Source organism: Hypanus sabinus, unplaced genomic scaffold (genome assembly GCF_030144855.1).
Source record: "Hypanus sabinus isolate sHypSab1 unplaced genomic scaffold, sHypSab1.hap1 scaffold_53, whole genome shotgun sequence".
Classification (NCBI taxonomy): Eukaryota; Metazoa; Chordata; class Chondrichthyes; order Myliobatiformes; family Dasyatidae; genus Hypanus; species Hypanus sabinus.
The window spans coordinates 1,713,957-1,730,993 of record NW_026781391.1 but is presented as its reverse complement, the minus strand read 5'-3'; the positions used below and the strand labels follow the sequence as shown (position 1 = coordinate 1,730,993).

General features: G+C 46.0%; 2 protein-coding genes across 2 annotated transcripts; both read left to right on the top strand.

Moving 5' to 3' along the window:
• The first annotated feature begins 2,331 nt into the window (after window positions 1–2,331).
• On the top strand, window positions 2,332–13,009 carry LOC132389317 (NACHT, LRR and PYD domains-containing protein 3-like). Its single transcript, XM_059961832.1, has 3 exons — window positions 2,332–2,349; window positions 3,561–3,626; window positions 11,567–13,009. Exon 3 carries the CDS (start codon window positions 11,584–11,586, stop codon window positions 13,000–13,002), a length of 1,419 nt encoding a protein of 472 aa, XP_059817815.1. The 5' UTR covers window positions 2,332–2,349; window positions 3,561–3,626; window positions 11,567–11,583; the 3' UTR covers window positions 13,003–13,009.
• Window positions 13,009–15,033, top strand: LOC132389318 (ribonuclease inhibitor-like). Its single transcript, XM_059961833.1, has 4 exons — window positions 13,009–13,304; window positions 13,883–13,969; window positions 14,126–14,293; window positions 14,430–15,033. The coding sequence occupies exons 1-4, from the start codon at window positions 13,156–13,158 to the stop codon at window positions 14,515–14,517; spliced, it is 492 nt and encodes a 163-aa protein (XP_059817816.1). The 5' UTR covers window positions 13,009–13,155; the 3' UTR covers window positions 14,518–15,033.
• The last annotated feature ends 2,004 nt before the right edge of the window (window positions 15,034–17,037 follow it).

Here is a 17,037-nt window from a genome sequence, read left to right as displayed (position 1 = left end):
CTGTTCGAGCTGCCACATCGCAGCTGACTTCCGGTTGTTAGTCGTTTGTTTACTTTTTGTTTTTTTTTAGCAGTGTTTAAGAAATGTTTTATTTGTTATAAAAACCCTGTTTCAATCATATATTCATTGTTGCTGGATTGTAACATATTCATCTGACCTTTGGAAAAGTCTGTAACAAGATCCGGCATGGCAGCTCACCTGGAAGGATAGGTCACGTGGGATTCTCGGGGAGCTGGTGAGCTGGATTCACACCGGTTTCAATGACAGAAAGCAGAGGGTGATGACTGAAGATGGATTTAACGAATGGATGTCCGTGACGAGTGGGAAGTGCATGTCAGTGTCGAGGCCTCGTTAATTAGATATTCATGACATTGATTTGTATATGAATGTACATGGCATGGTTAGAAAGTTTGATACTAAATTCAGGAGTCTGCTTCATATTGCAACAGGTTACAATGACTTTTCCCAACTTGCTGTTTCGGATATATGGCGGGTCTACATTGTGCTTAACAAGGTACCATTAACCTATCTGATAATAGCCAGGTGATATGTCCAAAGAAATCTTAACCGAGTTTAGATGATAATAATGGTCTTAAAGTTCTGCCGGAGATAACATAGTGGTTCAGAACAAGATGTCATGATGCTATGTGTGAGATTGCATTGTTCAGGATGTCAGAGTGATTCTATATAGACTCAAACCATGTATTGCCACTGGTGTCAATGCCAGGGGATGAAAAACTGAAAGGAGATGGTGAGAATCAGGTGTGACTGAGAAATCTGTATAATTCAGTGACGAGAGGAGTGGATGTCCCATTAATCGGCAGAAATGTTTCAACCCACACTGTTGTAACGGCTGTCCATTACTCACCATAGCGCCACCAGTGGTAGGAGGGCCAAAGCAGTGGGCGCTGTCTGCTCACCCTGCCTTGCCATTGCATTGACACATCACTCCCGGTCGAGGACACAAGATTGGCTCCGAAAAGGGAATTGTGTGCAATATAGCACGTAGGTACCCCGGAAGTCCCGGCACGTTGTACAATAGATGGAGAGAGCGGAAATCGATGGGCTCAGCTGGATCAGGCCCTGTCAAGGCTTCAGTGGACAGGCCCAAGATGTTTGGAAGTGTTTGCCTCAGTTTAAAAACAAAACAGTGTTCTCCTGTAAACCCCAATTAATGTTTGACCCTCCTGTTATTTGTTTTGTTACAGAGAAACAAAAGCTGATCACACCTGTCCTCACAATGGGTCAATGCACGGGCAGGCGAGGACTTCCAGTGTCGTCAACATCGGGAAAGGACACGGGTATGTTGGCGAATTATTTTAATTTATAAATACTCTGCTGATTCTGCGGCTGTATTTAATTCAATAATGGGAATTCACAAAGTGTTTGTGAAAACTGAGCAGAGAGATAAGAGAGAGAGTTAACATTTCTGGGGGAAATACAGTCAAACGTAGAAGGTGTACAATTACCGTCTGCTGCTGCTCCTCTAACAGATCGTGATGCACATTGAAATAGCGAGTTGCTCTAGATGACATGGCATTCTGCTGAAAGTTTTGGGCAATAAAAAGACACAAAAAATATTGGCAGAACTCAGCAGGTCAGGCAGCATCCATGGAGAGTAATAAAGATTTGACATTTCGGATGAGGACCACAATGAATGGAAAGTAACGTGGCAATATCTAGAATTTCTGATCCCTCATTTCCAGTCCGATGAAGGGCCTTGGCCCGAAATGTTGATTGCTTATTCTCCTCCACAGATGCTGCCTGAAATGCTGAGTACCTAAAGCATTTTATGAGATTCTCCAGAGATATACTGAGGAAGGGATTGACCAGGCAGGCAGACAGTAACCCAGAGCAAAGCCATGGTGATGGGCAGCACCAGGGGAGTGATGATGCTGGGTTACTATATTCTTAGGAATAAGTAGAGTCCTTTCCAAACAGAGAGGGATATTCCTGGGGACACGAAAGAGCAGCCTTCAACAGATGAAACTATACCCGCTCCTACAACACCGGCGCCACCGATCCCCCGGCCAAAGCACGTTACACCCCACCTCCCCCCCCCACCCCATCCCCATATACATATATTTCGGACTGTGTTTGGTGATCTTTAGGTTCCAACGATAAAGTTACTGTCCAGTATGAGGTCAGTAATTTCTTTAATGCTCCTCATGTTCCTTCACAGGTCCAGGCTCAGTGATCAGCGAGCTCCTGGCAAGCTGGGACGATTTCCAGCTGCTGCAGTTGACGGACTTCTACCGGGACAGGCTGGAGCAGGCGATGGAAGGACGGGTTCACGGAGTGAGCCTGGCGTTAGAGGCTGAGAAACAGTTCAGTGGAGAGGAACATCGGGTGAGTGGGAGGGAGAATGGGTTTGAATTTTCCCACATCACAGGACTAATGGCTGTAGGATCTCTGACTCAACGGATATTAAATAAGATAAAAGAATATCTGGGAAATAAATACTCCACATGCAATCCGGAACATGTGAATCTGAACCAGAGATGGAAAGAGGTGAAAAGAACCCGCGGACTGGTAGGGAGCTGCTCGATGTTCAGAGGGAGTTGAGCAAGTAACAGCATTAATTGAAAATACGACAGGAAGTATCAATCTGTGAAAAATGTACATAGTGACGGCAGGATGTCAGTGAGAACCGGGACATCATCAGTGAATGCCACAGGAGCCTGGGTGTGTTCAGTTCTGGGTGGAGATAATTCTGTTACCATCTGTAACTGCAAACAGTGTGAATCGGGGAACATTGCCATGTTGTAACGTGTAATCACTGAGAAAACCTCTACTGGAAAAGGGAAGTGAAAGGTGTCAGATGTCAGCCAGTAATCCGCTGTCATTTTAGACACTGGCGGACTGAGGAGATGAATCACATCATAAATTCTGCAACTTCTCTGAGGCTGTTCAGTCTGTTATATAAAATAAAATCATCCAGTTTTATTTCTTCCTCTGTGATCGTTATTTTATGGTGTCTGTTTTACACCGTCAAATCCGGTGAGGGATTATTTATGGAATTGGAGCCACGTCAATGAAGCGGTCACAGACCAGCCAGGATCTCATTGACTGGTGGACCAGGTGCACAGTGAATGTCCCTCCCTGTGCTCTACACTCAGAATGTACAGTCCATGTCCAGACAGGTTCAGCACCCGTCCGGGTGACTGCTCAGTCTGATCCCGTTACACAGCACATCATTTACTTCTCATTCTCTGTGTGAATCTGTCATTCGCCAATATGTTCACCGTTACTCTTCACAGAAAATCTCTGATCTCGCTGATAAGGGAGAGCGGGCGGACAGTTCTAAACTCCTCCTGAGCCTGGTGATGGAGAAAGGCTCCCACGCCCAGAGGGTGATGTGGGAAACCCTCTATATATCTGGTATATATATACCATATATCTGTATTTCGTTCAGTATTTTGTCCAACATTGGAACAAAATACTGAACGAAATACAGATATATGGTGAGAAAATATCAGAGATTAATTCAAATTTGGATTGAATACAGCACACTTTAAAATTTTACACCTCATTCCCTCAATGTGTTTAAATTCAAACAGGTTGTGATCCCTCCCATCGATCAAATACCGCTCAAGGTTTAATCAAGGTTCTCAGTGAGCTGAAAGGTAAGTGAACGTGCATTGAACATTGAAGAGTATAAAACAGGAATAGGTCATTAGTCATATAATATTGTGCTGAACCAGCTGAGAGGTAAATCTACATAACCCAACTCTAGTCTCTCCTTCCTGCACCATGTCCATACTCCTCCATCTTCCTTACATCCATGTGTCTACCCAAACGTCTCTTAAAAGCTTCTAATAATTTGTCTCTATCACCTTACCAGGCAGTGCGGTCCTTGCAGCCACGGCTCTCTGATGAATAAGAAAGCTCTCCCTCACATCCTACTTCATTCTACAGCATCTCACCTTCAATACATTCCCTCTGGTAATAGACATTTCAACCGCGACAAACTGATGATCGCTGTCCACTCTATCTCTGCCTCTCATAATGTTCTCAACCTGTGTCAGAGCTCCCCTCGGTCTCCGACGATCCAGAGCAAAAAATCTAATTTCATCCAGCCTCTCATCATAGCACATGCCTTCTGAACCAGGCAGCATCCCGGTAAACCTCTTCTGCTCCCTCTCTAAAGCCTCAACATCCCTCCGGTAGTGGGGCGGTATGCAATAGCCCAGAATGGGCTGCAGCAGAGTTCATTAAGTTGAAACTTGACCTCTGTTTCCACCAACGGTTGTAAGTTGCGTACGGCGGTTAGGTTGTTGAGCCACAGGGATCTGACCAGGTAAATATGGGCACTGTGACAGAGAACACAGTGAGACACATGGAAGCATGTTTCTTAGAGCAAATGTTTTCAAAGGTCATTTTGAGGAAAGAGACAGAGAGCTGGAGAGTTTGAGGAAATTGTTCACACCGCTCCAGGGCCTACAAATTCCTCCACAGCGAGTCTACGTGGAGAAAGGGAGAGGGTGATATGGAAAATGGAATTAAAAACTTATATTTCTTCACACAAGATGTCAAAATCTTCTCTTGACAGCCACTGCCCTCTCCTGAACAGACTCTTTCTTAACCGTTTTCTAAACTTCCCCCAGCAGATTATCTTTTCTTAGAGTTGGGCGTCCACTGAAGTTCCAGTCACAGAATAGTAATAATAGCATCACTTTAATTAGAAAATCAGGTGACATCCTAACTGGTCTGTTCAACCACAGAGCAGAATTGTGTTCACATCTGCACCCCCTAGTGCAAACACTGCTACAGTGTTAGAGAGGGTGAGATTGGGGGACATATTCCTCAGCTCAGTCCACAGAAGCTGAAATTCATGTCTGCCGGTGTTGTGCGCTGGACACTGTCGAAGGGTGAGAGATGGGAATTAGGACAGAGAAACCAAGGGTTATGGGATCGCAGCAAGGAAGGTGAAAATGACTGAAAATATCTCTAAATAATATTGCAATTAGTTAAACTATGACTGTCTGGATGGAAAGCTCAATACATCTATAGGCCCATCATGACTGTGAAAACGGAGCCCGGGGCAGTTCCTGGGCTCAAGAGATTGTGAGGCTTCATCACTGCAGACTGAGTTAGATCACTCAACTGCACATTTAACAGAGGAGAGAGCTTAGGAAAGACAAACATCACAAAACTTATTAATATTGCATCAGCCCATGTTTTACCTGATTATTCAAAGCTCTCAACAGAAATGTAAGGAACCTCGGCCAGAACCCTGGTATTGTCTCTCTCAATTACAAGAACAAATTCCAAAGATGATAATTTAAATATGGGACCAGAGTGAGATGAATCAGGATGTTTACAAACTACTCACCTCTGTTAATGCTGTTCCAGTCCACATCATATCAATGAAACCCCTCAGTTTCTCTGCACCATGGGTTTGGTAAATCGCTACAAGCTTTTTGTTCACTATTCCTCATGTTGTTTGCCGAGGGAACAAACACGACAGTGAAATTCCTACAGCCATTTCTGTACGTGAAACAGAATCTCTCCATGACTATTGAAGAACACCATTTCTACCACTGTCATATTCTCTAAAGAAAATATGTCTACAATTAATGTTTTCCTACGCCCCCAATTACAGCCGAACACTTTGAATGGAGACCCCACACACCCCTGACAGGGTTCAGATACACTGCGAGACGGCACACAACCTCTGACAGGGTTCTGACACAGTTTGAGACCCCACACACCCCAGAAACGGTCCTGACACACTGTGAGACCCCACACACCTCTGACATGGTCCTGACACACTGTGTCACCATCACACCACTGGTAAGGTCTTCTCACATTATGAGACCTCACAGATCGCTGGCAGGGTCCCGAAACTCTGTGAGACCCCATATATCGCGAACAGGGTCCTGACACACTTTGAGACCACACTCATCGCTGGCAGGTCCTGACACACAGCCAGACACCAGACAACCCTGACAGGTTCCGGGCATACTGTGGGACCACACACGCCCCTGACAGGGTCCTGACACATTGTGAATCCCCACCCACTAATGACAGGGTCCTGACACACTGTGAGACCACACACACCCCTGACAGGGTTCGGACACATTGTGAATCCCCACCCACTAATGACAGGGTCCTGACACACTGTGAGAACCCACAAACACCCCTGACAGGGTCCTGACACACTGTGAATCCCCACCCACTAATGACAGGGTCCTGACACACTGTGAATCCCCACCCACTAATGACAGGGTCCTGACACACTGTGAATCCCCAACCACTAATGACAGGGTCCTGACACACTGTGAGACCACACACCCCTGACAGGGTCCTGACACATTGTGAATCCCCACCCACTAATGAGAGGGTCCTGACATACAGAAAGTACAGTAAACGTTTCGGGCTGAGAACATTCGATGGGACTGGAGATAAAACGCTGAGGAGTCGATTTGAAAGCTGGCGGGCGGGGTGGGAGGGGAGAGAGAAATGCCAGGCGATAGGTGAAATTTGGAGAGGGAGGGATGAGCAAAGAGCTAGGAAGTTGGTTAGTAAAAGAGACAAAAGGCATGGAAGAAAGGAAAATAGAGGGTGGAGAGAGCAAAAGAGGGAGGCGTAGTTGATCTCGATATGGTCTGTTGTCTCTCGATGAAACCAGACATAGAGTGGCGAACCGTTTCGCCGAGCGTCTGCACTGTGTCCGCCAGAACAAGCGTGATCTCCCAGTGGCCACCCATTTTATTTCCACTTCCCATTCCCATTCCGATACGTCAGTCCATGACATCCTGCACCGTCAGGATCATGCCACACTCGGGTTGGAGGAACAACACCTTTTGAGCAGCGTCCAACCTGATGGCATGAATATCAATTTCTTAAGATTCCAGAAAGGCTTCCTCTCCCCCTTCACCGTTCCCCATGCCCTCGCACGTCTCACATGCTATCCCCTCGCCTGTCCATCGCCTCCCTCTGGTGACCCTCCCCACCTTTTTCTTGTTTCCATGGCCTCCTGTCTCTATCAAGAATCAACTTCATACACTTTGCTTCATCCCCTCCCCTCCAAGTTTCACCTGTCACCTGTCACTTCTCTCTCCCTCCGCCCCCTCCCCCTCCACCTTCCGAATCTACTCCTCAGCTTTTTGTCTCCAGTCCTGCCGAAGGATCTCGAAAGAAAACGTCAGCTGTTCCACAGCTGCTGCCTGGCCTGCTGAGTCCCTCCAACATTTTGTGTGTGTTGCTTGGATTTCCAGCATCTGCAGATTCTCTCTTGTTTGTGGAATTACAGGCCAGTTTGCCTAACCTAAGTGATTGAATCGTTGGAGTCTATCCTCCTCATATTTTACACCACCACCCAGCTTTGTGTCATCTGCAAATTAGCCAATGTTCATTTTAATCCCTTCATCTAAATCAGTAATGTATATTGTAAATAACTGCGGTCCCAGCACCAACCCCTTGCGGTACCCGACGAGTCACTGTCTGCCATTCTGAAAAGTACCCATTAATCCCTGCTCTTTGTTTCCTGACTGCCAATCAATTTTCTATCCATGTAAATACCCTACCCCCAATACCATGTGTTTTAATTTGCCCACTAATCTCCTATATGGGACCTTATCAAAGGCTTTCTATAAGTCAGGTACACTACATCCACTGGCCCTTTCTTGTCCATTTTCATAGTTAGATCCTCAAAAAATTTCAGAAGACTAGTCAAGCATGATTTCCCCTTCGTAAATACATGCTGACTCGGATCCTGTTACTGCTATCCACATGTACCGTTATTTCATCTTTTATAATTGACTCCAGCATCTTCCCTACCACTGATGTCTGGCTAACTGGTCTATCATTCCCTGTTTTCTCTCTCCCCTCTTTGTTAAAAAGCGGGATAACTTTAGCTATCCTCCAGTTCTCAGGAACCGATCCTGAATCTATAGAACATTGGAAAATAATTACCAATGCGTCCACGATTTCTAGAGCCACCTCCTTAAGTACCCTGGGATGCAGACTATAAGGGCCTGGGGATTTATCAGCCTTCAGTCCCATCAGACTACCCAACACCTTTCTCTGCATAATGTGAATTTCCTTCAGTCCCTCCATTATCCTATGTCCTCTGGCCACTATTATATTTGGGAGATTGTCTGTGTCTTCCCTAGTGAGGACAGATCCACAGTATCTGTTCAACTCGTCTGACATTTGCTCACTCTTCATAGTAAATTCACCTGTTTCTGCCTTCAAGGGCCCAACTTTAGTTTTAACTAACGTTTTCCTCTTCACATACCTAAAGAAGCTTTTACTATCCTCCTTTATAGTCTCCGCATATTGCCTTTTTTTTTAGTAATCTTTTATTGTTCTTTAAATGTTCCCAGTGCTCTGGCTTCCCGCTCATCTTTGCTATGTTATACTTCTTCTCTCTTATGTTTTATACTCTCCTTGACTTCCCTTGTTAGCCACGGTGAGAATCACTGATCCTGCCGCTCCCTCTCAAATTGTAGATTAAAACTTAACATATTATTGTCACAACCTCCTAATGGCTCCTTTACCTAGAGTTCCCTTATCAAATCTGGTTCATTACACAACAATAGATCCAGAATTGCCTTCTCCCTGGTAGGCTCCAGCACAAGCTGCTCTGAGAATCCATCTGGGAGGCACTCCACCAACTCCCTTTCTTGGGGTCCAGTACCAATCTGATTTTCCCAGTCTACCTGCACGTTGAAATCCCCCATTACAACTGTAGTATTACCTTTGCAACATGCTAATTTTAGATCTTTATTCAACTTGCACCCTATATCCAGGCTACTATTTGGGGGTCTGTGGATAACTCCCATTAGAATCTTTTTGCCCTTACAATTTCTCAGTTCTACCCATACTGACTCTGCATCTCCTGATTCTGTGTCACTCCTTGCAAGGGACTGTATTTCATTCCTCACCAGCAGAGCCACCCCACCCCGTCTGCCCACCTGTCTGTCCTTCCGATAGGAAGTATATCCTTGAATATTCATTTCCCTGCCCTGGTCCTCTTGCAGCCATGTCTCTGTTATTCCTACAACATCATACTTACCAACTTCCAACTGAAATTCAAGCTCATCTATATATAATATTTTTAATCCATTACTCCCCTTCTTGTCACATTGGTCCTATTGCACTTGGCCATACTCTCCGATCCCCTCCTGAGCTTTCTGCCCCGTAAATTCTGATGTCTTTCTTAACTTTTCTTATTCACTCTTTCCCTTTAACTCCATCCTTATATTTCCAGTTCGTCTCCTCCCCACACTTATTAGTTTAAACACACGCGTGTTGCAGTGGCAAACCTGCCTGCCAGAATGCTGGTCCCCTGACTGCTAAGGTGCAACCCGTCCCTTTTGTACAATTCATCCTTACCCCGAAACTGATCCCAGTGGTCTAAGAATCTAAAACCCACAGCTCTGCCAGTCGTCTGTCTCTTTGGCTTTGCTTCGGTGCCAATTTTTGATTCGCAGACCCGTCCACCTCTCAGACTGGCAGTGTCTTCTGTCCCAAGCTTCCAAGAGGGTGAACATGATTTCAAGAGGCACATCCCCCGGGATCTCCTGTACTTCAAGCTTCCATCTCTTCCTCATCGTCGCCCCCGTTCTTTCCTCTGTTATCTTCGGATGTAACGATTTCACTGTAGGTCCTGTCCAGAAAACTCACGTTTTTCCTGGATGAACCTGAGGTCATCCAGTTGCCTCTCCAGTGCCCTAACACGGTCTTTCAGGATCTGAACCTGGACACGCTTTTCACAGTTGTAGCAGCCGGAAACACCATCAGTGTCCCTGACCACCCACATCAGGCAAGCATCACACTGAACCAATTTACCTGTCATCTCTTCACCACCTCTCACCCTCACCAACTGTGGCGTAGTCTCCTCCCTCAGCTTCCTCGCCAAAGAGTCGCTCTTTCCTCACAAGGACCTTTCCTCAACAAGGCTGCTCCCCTAGTCAAAGCCGCAAAGCTCAACTCCTTTACTGGCCGCTCCACTTGAGGTACCCCTCTATTTATTGGTATCAGTCTTTCAAAACCGCTTGGTCACTTGACCTTGGTTGCCCAAACAGCTGCTTCTGCTGGGCTCCTTTACTGACCGCATTTGTTGATGATACAAAAATTGGCGAAGGGGCAGATAGTGCTGAGGAAGCAATGCGATTGCAGCAAAACTTCGACGAATTGGAAGAGTGTCGCAAATGGATTACAATGTTGGGGAATGAATGGTAATGCATTTTGGCAAGAGAAACAATAGGGTGGACTATTATCTAAATGAGGAGAATGCTTAAACATCACAGTGTAATGAGACTTCATGCTGGCTGCTACCAAAATTCCTCGGTCTCTGCTCTCTTTAACTCCCGACCTGTAAACAACATGGTTTTCAAACGTGTATTTAAAGCCATAGACCAGTGGTCTCTCCCGTTTCCACAGACGTTGGCTGACCTGTACTCACATCTACATTCGCGTCCTTCGACAGCTGTGATGCAGAGGGCAGGCCAACATGCTGCATAACTGTGGCCAACTGGACAACGGGTAGTCAAAACTGTCCAAACGTATCACCGGCACCCCCATCCCACCTCTCATCAGGGACGTATATACAGAACGGCTCCGGAAAAGGGCCAGCAGCGTTAGGAAGGATCCCACCTATCCTGCCTATGGGCTGTTTGCCCCGCCGCATGAGGGAGGAAGCTACATAGCATCCACAACAGGACCACCAGACTCAAAATCAGTTACTTTCCTCAAGCAGTAAGACAGATCAACACATCCACAACTAACAACCGCACTCCACCACCAGAACGATTGAAAAAAAATACTGAGTTTTCCATTGCATACACTATCTGAGTTTGAGCTTCATCAGAGCCAGAATAACAATTATTTCCTTCTCCTTTACACTCGTGTATATTCAATCTTGGATCTGTTGAGCATTTACAACACAGACTCCTTAAGAGACCCGGTACTGCAGATCTGCCGTCTCGAACCATTTTCTGGACGAACCCAGTGAGCTGAGCAGCATCTGTGATGATGGAAGTGGGGGGTGGGTGGATTGTTTGTGGTTTGTGTCAAAATGCTGACTGTCTCAATCTCCTGAACAAGACATTGACATTTTCTCCCCCAGCCACCCAGCCACAGAGCAGATGCTGATCAGCAAATATACTTCTTTCCATTTTGAATCAGTGATGTTGAGAGGGGAGGGGGGAGCTGTGATTCCCCAACCTGTTCCTTTGACAGAATGCCAACGTCCCTTTTCTCTATCTCCACACACACCTCATCAACAATGGGGATTAAAAGTTTCTTCCACATGAACAGTGATATCTGCTGTAGTGAGAGGGTGTCCAGTACGGGACAGTCGGGGGTCAGTAAACTACCAGGGAAATTCTCATCTTCACAGCACAGTTAATATGGAAATATGATGACCATGTGTTTATCCAGACCAGGCCTCTCTGTTCAGTCAGGGGACTGTTATGCAAATTTACTTTACTGTACGGACATTCATTGATTAATTCAACTAATGCAATAGCTTTGGGCTCACTCTTGTGTGCTTAAATAATGAGTTCTGAGTTGAGACATCTAACAGTTTGAACACTGTCTGTTCCCATTGAAGATGTTCAACAGAAACACATGGAGACTCTGCGGGCACAAACTGAAACACTGAGAGTGAACACGATCCTGATGAGGGAGAAGGTGAAGGTTTTCCACCTGGTTGATCGATACGCTGAGCTCATCGTCATTTCTGCTGTTCGAGATCGGAGACTGGTTGAACATGAGCTGCTGGCAAGACGCAGAGACCACGAGCTTTGGAGAGAGAAACATCTCCACGGAGAGATGGAAAAAATCCAGACTGATCAGTTATTCCAGAGCAGCTTTTCCCGAAGTAAATCCAAATCTGGGAGATCAACAGCAGTGGCCGGAGTCGCGGGGATTGGGAAAACAACAATGGTACAAAAGATTGTTTATGACTGGGCCACGGGGAAAATATTCCAACAATTCCGGTTTGTCTTTAGTTTCAAATTCCGGGAGTTAAACTCCATTAACTGCAGAACAAACCTGAGGGAACTGATTCTGGATCAGTATCCTTACTTTGGGAATTTCCTGAGAGATGTCTGGAAGAACCCACAGGGATTGTTGTTCATATTCGATGGTTTGGATGAATTCAAACACAGAATCTATTTTGCAGACAAATGGAGAGATACAGAACCTAAGCACCAGTGTCCAGATCCTGAGTGCTGGTGTGAAGTGTCGGACATTGTGTACAGTTTAATCCAGGGCAAGCTGCTCCCAGGGTGTTCGGTGCTGGTGACCACACGCCCCTCTGCGTTACATTTATTAGAAAAGGCAGAGATCAGGGTCTGGGCAGAAATCCTGGGATTTGCTGGTGAGCAATGGAAGGAATATTTCATGAAGCATTTTGATGATCAGACGGTGGCGGCAGCTGTTTTCAAACACGTGAAGGAGAACGAGATCCTGTATACCATGAGCTACAACCCCTCCTACTGCTGGATCCTCGCACTTGCACTCGGCCCTTTCTTCACACAAAGAGACAGGGACCCACAGCAAATTCCCAAGACCATCACCCAACTGTATTCCTACTATATTTACAGCATCCTGAAAAACCACAGCCGTGAGATTGAGAACCCCCGTGATTTGTTACTCAGGGTTGGTCAGATGGCCTTCAGAGGAGTGTCCGATAAGAGAACTGTGTTTACAGATGGAGATTTGAACAACTACAATCTGCAGCCATTCCAGTTTCTGTCTGGGTTCCTGATGGAGCTTTTGGGGAGAGAGGATTCTGCCCAGTGCGTGGTGTACACATTCCCACACCTCACCATCCAAGAGTTTGCAGCTGCAGTCGCACAATTCCTGACTATACATCCCGAGGATATCCTGAAATTCCTCACTGAAGCCCACAATACGACAGATGGGCGATTTGAGGTATTTCTCCGTTTTGTTGCTGGTCTCTCCTCCCCAATGACAGCTCGGGGTCTGGAGGAGTTTCTGGGTCCATTTCCTCATGAAACAACCTGCCGGGTGATGGACTAGGTGAAGGAGGAGGTTAAACGCCAGAGTAGGAACACATCGAGTGAAGCTGGTAAAAGGAGGCTCCTGAACACATTTCACTACCTGTTTGAGTCTCAGAATCGTGAACTGGCTCAGACCGCACTGGGATCTGTGGAAGAACTTTCATTCAGTGGAATGACACTGACCCCAGTTGACTGCGCGGTCCTGTCTCATGTTGTCAGACTCTGTGATACAATAAAACGTCTCGACCTGTCGTACTGCCACATTTTGTGTGAAGGAATCCTGCAGCTGGGACCCTGGCTGCACAAGTTCCAGGTATTGAGGTAACTTAATTTTTCTCTCACTCTGAACTGTGAAATTGTTCCATTGTGTTGTTTCAATGTAAAGGGATTTGGGTAAAACTATAGTGAATATGATTGTGAAGAATTGTGACAAATGCGATCCCCCTTCCTCCTGTGAGATGTCTCTTCCCCAACTCCGTTCCTGCTGTGGAATCTCTCTTCTCCATCCCGCTTCGTCCTGTGGGATCTCTCTTTCACATCCCCCTTCCTCCTTCATGTCCCGTCTTTCCATCCTTTTCCTCAGATGGTGTCATTTCCCACTGACATTTCTCTATTCACAAATCTTCCTCACTTTGGGACTTTCTCCCCTTCAACCCTGTCCCTTCGGATCCACTCACAGGTCAGGAACACTTTCCTAACCATCGCGCAATGAGACAGAATATGAGGAGTTTACAGGGTCACACCGACAGACTAAATTACTGACATCAGTGAATGATGGGAACAGTGACAGTGATGGGAACACTGATCAGTGATTTACTGAAAGGTTCAATGTTTCCTGAAATAACCGAGTGAGAGAAATTCCTTCAGACCCATTCATTAATTTGTCTGTTTCTGTTTAGTCTTGGGCGGAATGACCTGGGAGATTCAAGAGTGAAACTGGTGTCTGCGGCTCTTGGGAACCCGGAGTGTAAAATACAGACACTGAAGTGAGTACCAGACTGTGGGAGATTGTGTTTACAGACACTGGGTGTCTGACACTGAACATTAATGTGATCAGTAATTGTGTTACTGATAAATTCTGGAAATTTATACAGCCCCTGTCTCTCTGTGTCCTTCACCCTCACTCTATCTCTCATTTCCAGTCTAAACCATGTCGAACTTACAGATTCTGGTGCTGAGGATCTCGCCTCCGCTCTCAGTACAAACCGATCACTGATAGAGCTGGACCTGGGATGGAACCCGCTCACAGACCAGTCTGTCCCTGCTCTCCGCCGGCTCATACTGACCCACCCGAGTCTGGAGCAGATCATGTGAGTGTCTGTGTTAATGTTCAATGTGATAAAAATTTCATCAGATCCGCGGGTTTTCTGGTACCCCAGTACTCTGTTACTGACACGGTTATATAATCTGGTTTCTTTTTCATCTTTATTTTTCCATCCGTTTCAGGCTGGCAGTGAATAATTTCAGTGGGACTGGGGAGAATGAACTGGAGTCTCTACAGGAGTCTAGACCCGGACTGAGAGTGTACCTGTAAACGTCTGAATGTGTGAATATACCCGTCCACAAGATGGAGACAATTTGGCCGATACCCCCCCCCCCTTAACTCCCGCCCTTATCTTACCGCACTCCAGAAGCAATTCGCAAGGGTTCAGAAATGACCCTGGATCTGCGGTGATCTGGGACACGGACCTGAAGTGTGATTTGATAATCATCAGTTCCGTGATGCAGAGTGACAGTGAGAAATGGGACTGATTATTCAAACTGCCCCTGGTTGTCGCCGGTCAGTTAATTGTGTGTGACTGTGAGTGAGTCGGGACCAGCTTATTTATTCCCGCACGTCAGCAGCTCACAAATCGATTAATTTACATTTGTCGATGAAATCAATAAACCACTGTAACATCCTGTCTTCGTTTCGGACAAGTTTTATTTGAAGTTTATGCTGTCCCCCACACCCTGGGTGCCCAGGATCTCATCTCCACCCAGCCCCCTTGCTGGGAAACTCACCCCCTCCTTACACTCCACAAAGAAAGGGAGGGGGGACAGAGAGAGAGCTGGCCTTATTTGGCAGTCCTGCATTTCTTTCCGCTAGGAGGGGAATGCTAACGACACGGATATCTTAAGGACAGAGCAGGAGTTGAAAACGTCAGTATACGGAGCGGATTCTGTACATGGCAAAATATATTCTGTTAAATCATGCCAGTATTTCTCAGAGACAAACGTGTTGGTGGTTGCGCTCATAACTCACAAAACAGCGAGTGGCAGCCTGAACAGCCAATTGTATTCCTACAGCTAATTGAACTCCACAATATTTCAAAATCTAACTGTTCCTCAGGTGGATTCAACAGCGGCTTTGCCCGTCATTAAGGTTTAAAAGTCCACAGCACGGGCAGGAAATTCTATTCATATACATTTGAAGAAATGTAATAGGGACATTTATGCGCGCATGCACGCACAACAGATGTGGGAAGATGGTTTAAGCGTTGGAGTGAACCGTGCACAGCTCTGAGCTTCATGTTATTGGAAATAAACATTATAGTGGGAAGCTGATCAAAATGAGGTAAACACTGATGTGGTCCAGGGCTGATGAAGAACTACACAGCTTGTCGGTACAGCGAGTATATTTCATATCTGCTGGCACATAGTGGGACGAGTTGGGGTAGTTTTGGTGTCTGACCGACCAAAGCGGATCTGCTGAATATATTAAAAAAAAACAATGACGTTAATTGAAAGTCTGCAGAAAGAAACTGGGAAGGTTCTCATGTGTCCCTGGGTCACGTCCACACTGAGGGGAAACCGGTTCTACTTGCAGAGGAAACAGCAGGCGTGACTGTGAAAAGTGCCGAAAATGCTGGAAACATCGATTCCGGAATGCTTGTGGGAAGAGAGCCACAGTGAAAGTTCAGGTTGGAAAATGGGAACTGTTCTGACCGCTGACAAGACAAATGTGGAAAAGTTGTAAGCAGAGCCGCTGACTGCTCACTTACTGGTCTCGTTGCACATTTTGGTAAAATTACGCAGAAGGATCTAAGTGAGCTAATGCCAATAGTATTAATGTGTTTGTGTTACATGCCGACAGCTTTTGGACCCGAGACACCGGTGATGTAATTTGTTGGTTCAATAGCAGAATCAAAGGTGGGACTCCGTTACTGCAGATTGATCCCCTGTATAAATCATAGCTTGTTGCTGTATTCAGCCCAGAGTGTCTTGCCGAGCTGTGGAATTCAGGACAATAGCGTTCACTGCGTCACTCAACTGGAATATACAGTAATGTGGCGGATAGAAGACATTTACGACCCTGTTATTTCAGCCGTTGGAATTCCCGGTAAGTCGCTATCACATCTGCAAACGGCAGAAACTGAGAGTTAATTCTGATATTCGGAAGTGTTTCTCTAGCTACGTGCTTCCACAGTCACCTGCCGTGTCCCCGTATTTCTGCCGTGGGCGGAACGCGCTGACAATATTACTCCCATTGCTTTGGAAGCGGGTCTAATGGAGCCGAGATGCTGCCTTTGACTGAATTCCTCTCTCCTGATTGGATATCATGGAATAATTGTGAATCGAAATGTCTGCACAGGAGGACACGGGCTATACTACATCTGTGAGAACCAGCCGTCCTTCTGTTACGTCCGTATAAATCGTCTGTGAATTGCGCGGCTTGGTTATGGAACAGAGCGAATAGCTCATTTATTTCCGAAATGTGAGTAGAGGGAACTGCAGGTGTGGATTTAATTTCATTCCTGTGCTGTTCAGAGCCAGTGACGCTGTATTGAATGTCCATCCTTTCCTGCGCCCGAGGAAGAATTTAAGCAGCTCTCCTCTCGTCGGCTTACGAATTCATTTTGATTTAACACTATTACAAAATTCGCGCAAGTTCTCTTCCACGCCGATAATACATGGCTTCTTATGTACTGGGGATTCTCGCTGTGAGACAGAAAAAAAACCCCACAAAATCTAATCTAATTCTATCACACGGCTGCTCCGTTACCCTGACTAGTCAGTAATTTCTCTGTTTCTTTTCTTCTATTTTGCAGTTAACCAGTTGGCGATTGCTATC

Bases quoted from the DNA above. Each gene is read 5' to 3' on its own strand.
- LOC132389317 (XM_059961832.1), top strand. From the start codon at position 11,584: ATGGAGACTCTGCGGGCACAAACTGAAACACTGAGAGTGAACACGATC.
- LOC132389318 (XM_059961833.1), top strand. From the start codon at position 13,156: ATGACACTGACCCCAGTTGACTGCGCGGTCCTGTCTCATGTTGTCAGA. The intron at 13,305-13,882 runs GTAACTTAATTT...GTTTCTGTTTAG, and splicing joins CACAAGTTCCAGGTATTGAG to TCTTGGGCGGAATGACCTGG. The intron at 13,970-14,125 runs GTGAGTACCAGA...TCTCATTTCCAG, and splicing joins TGTAAAATACAGACACTGAA to TCTAAACCATGTCGAACTTA.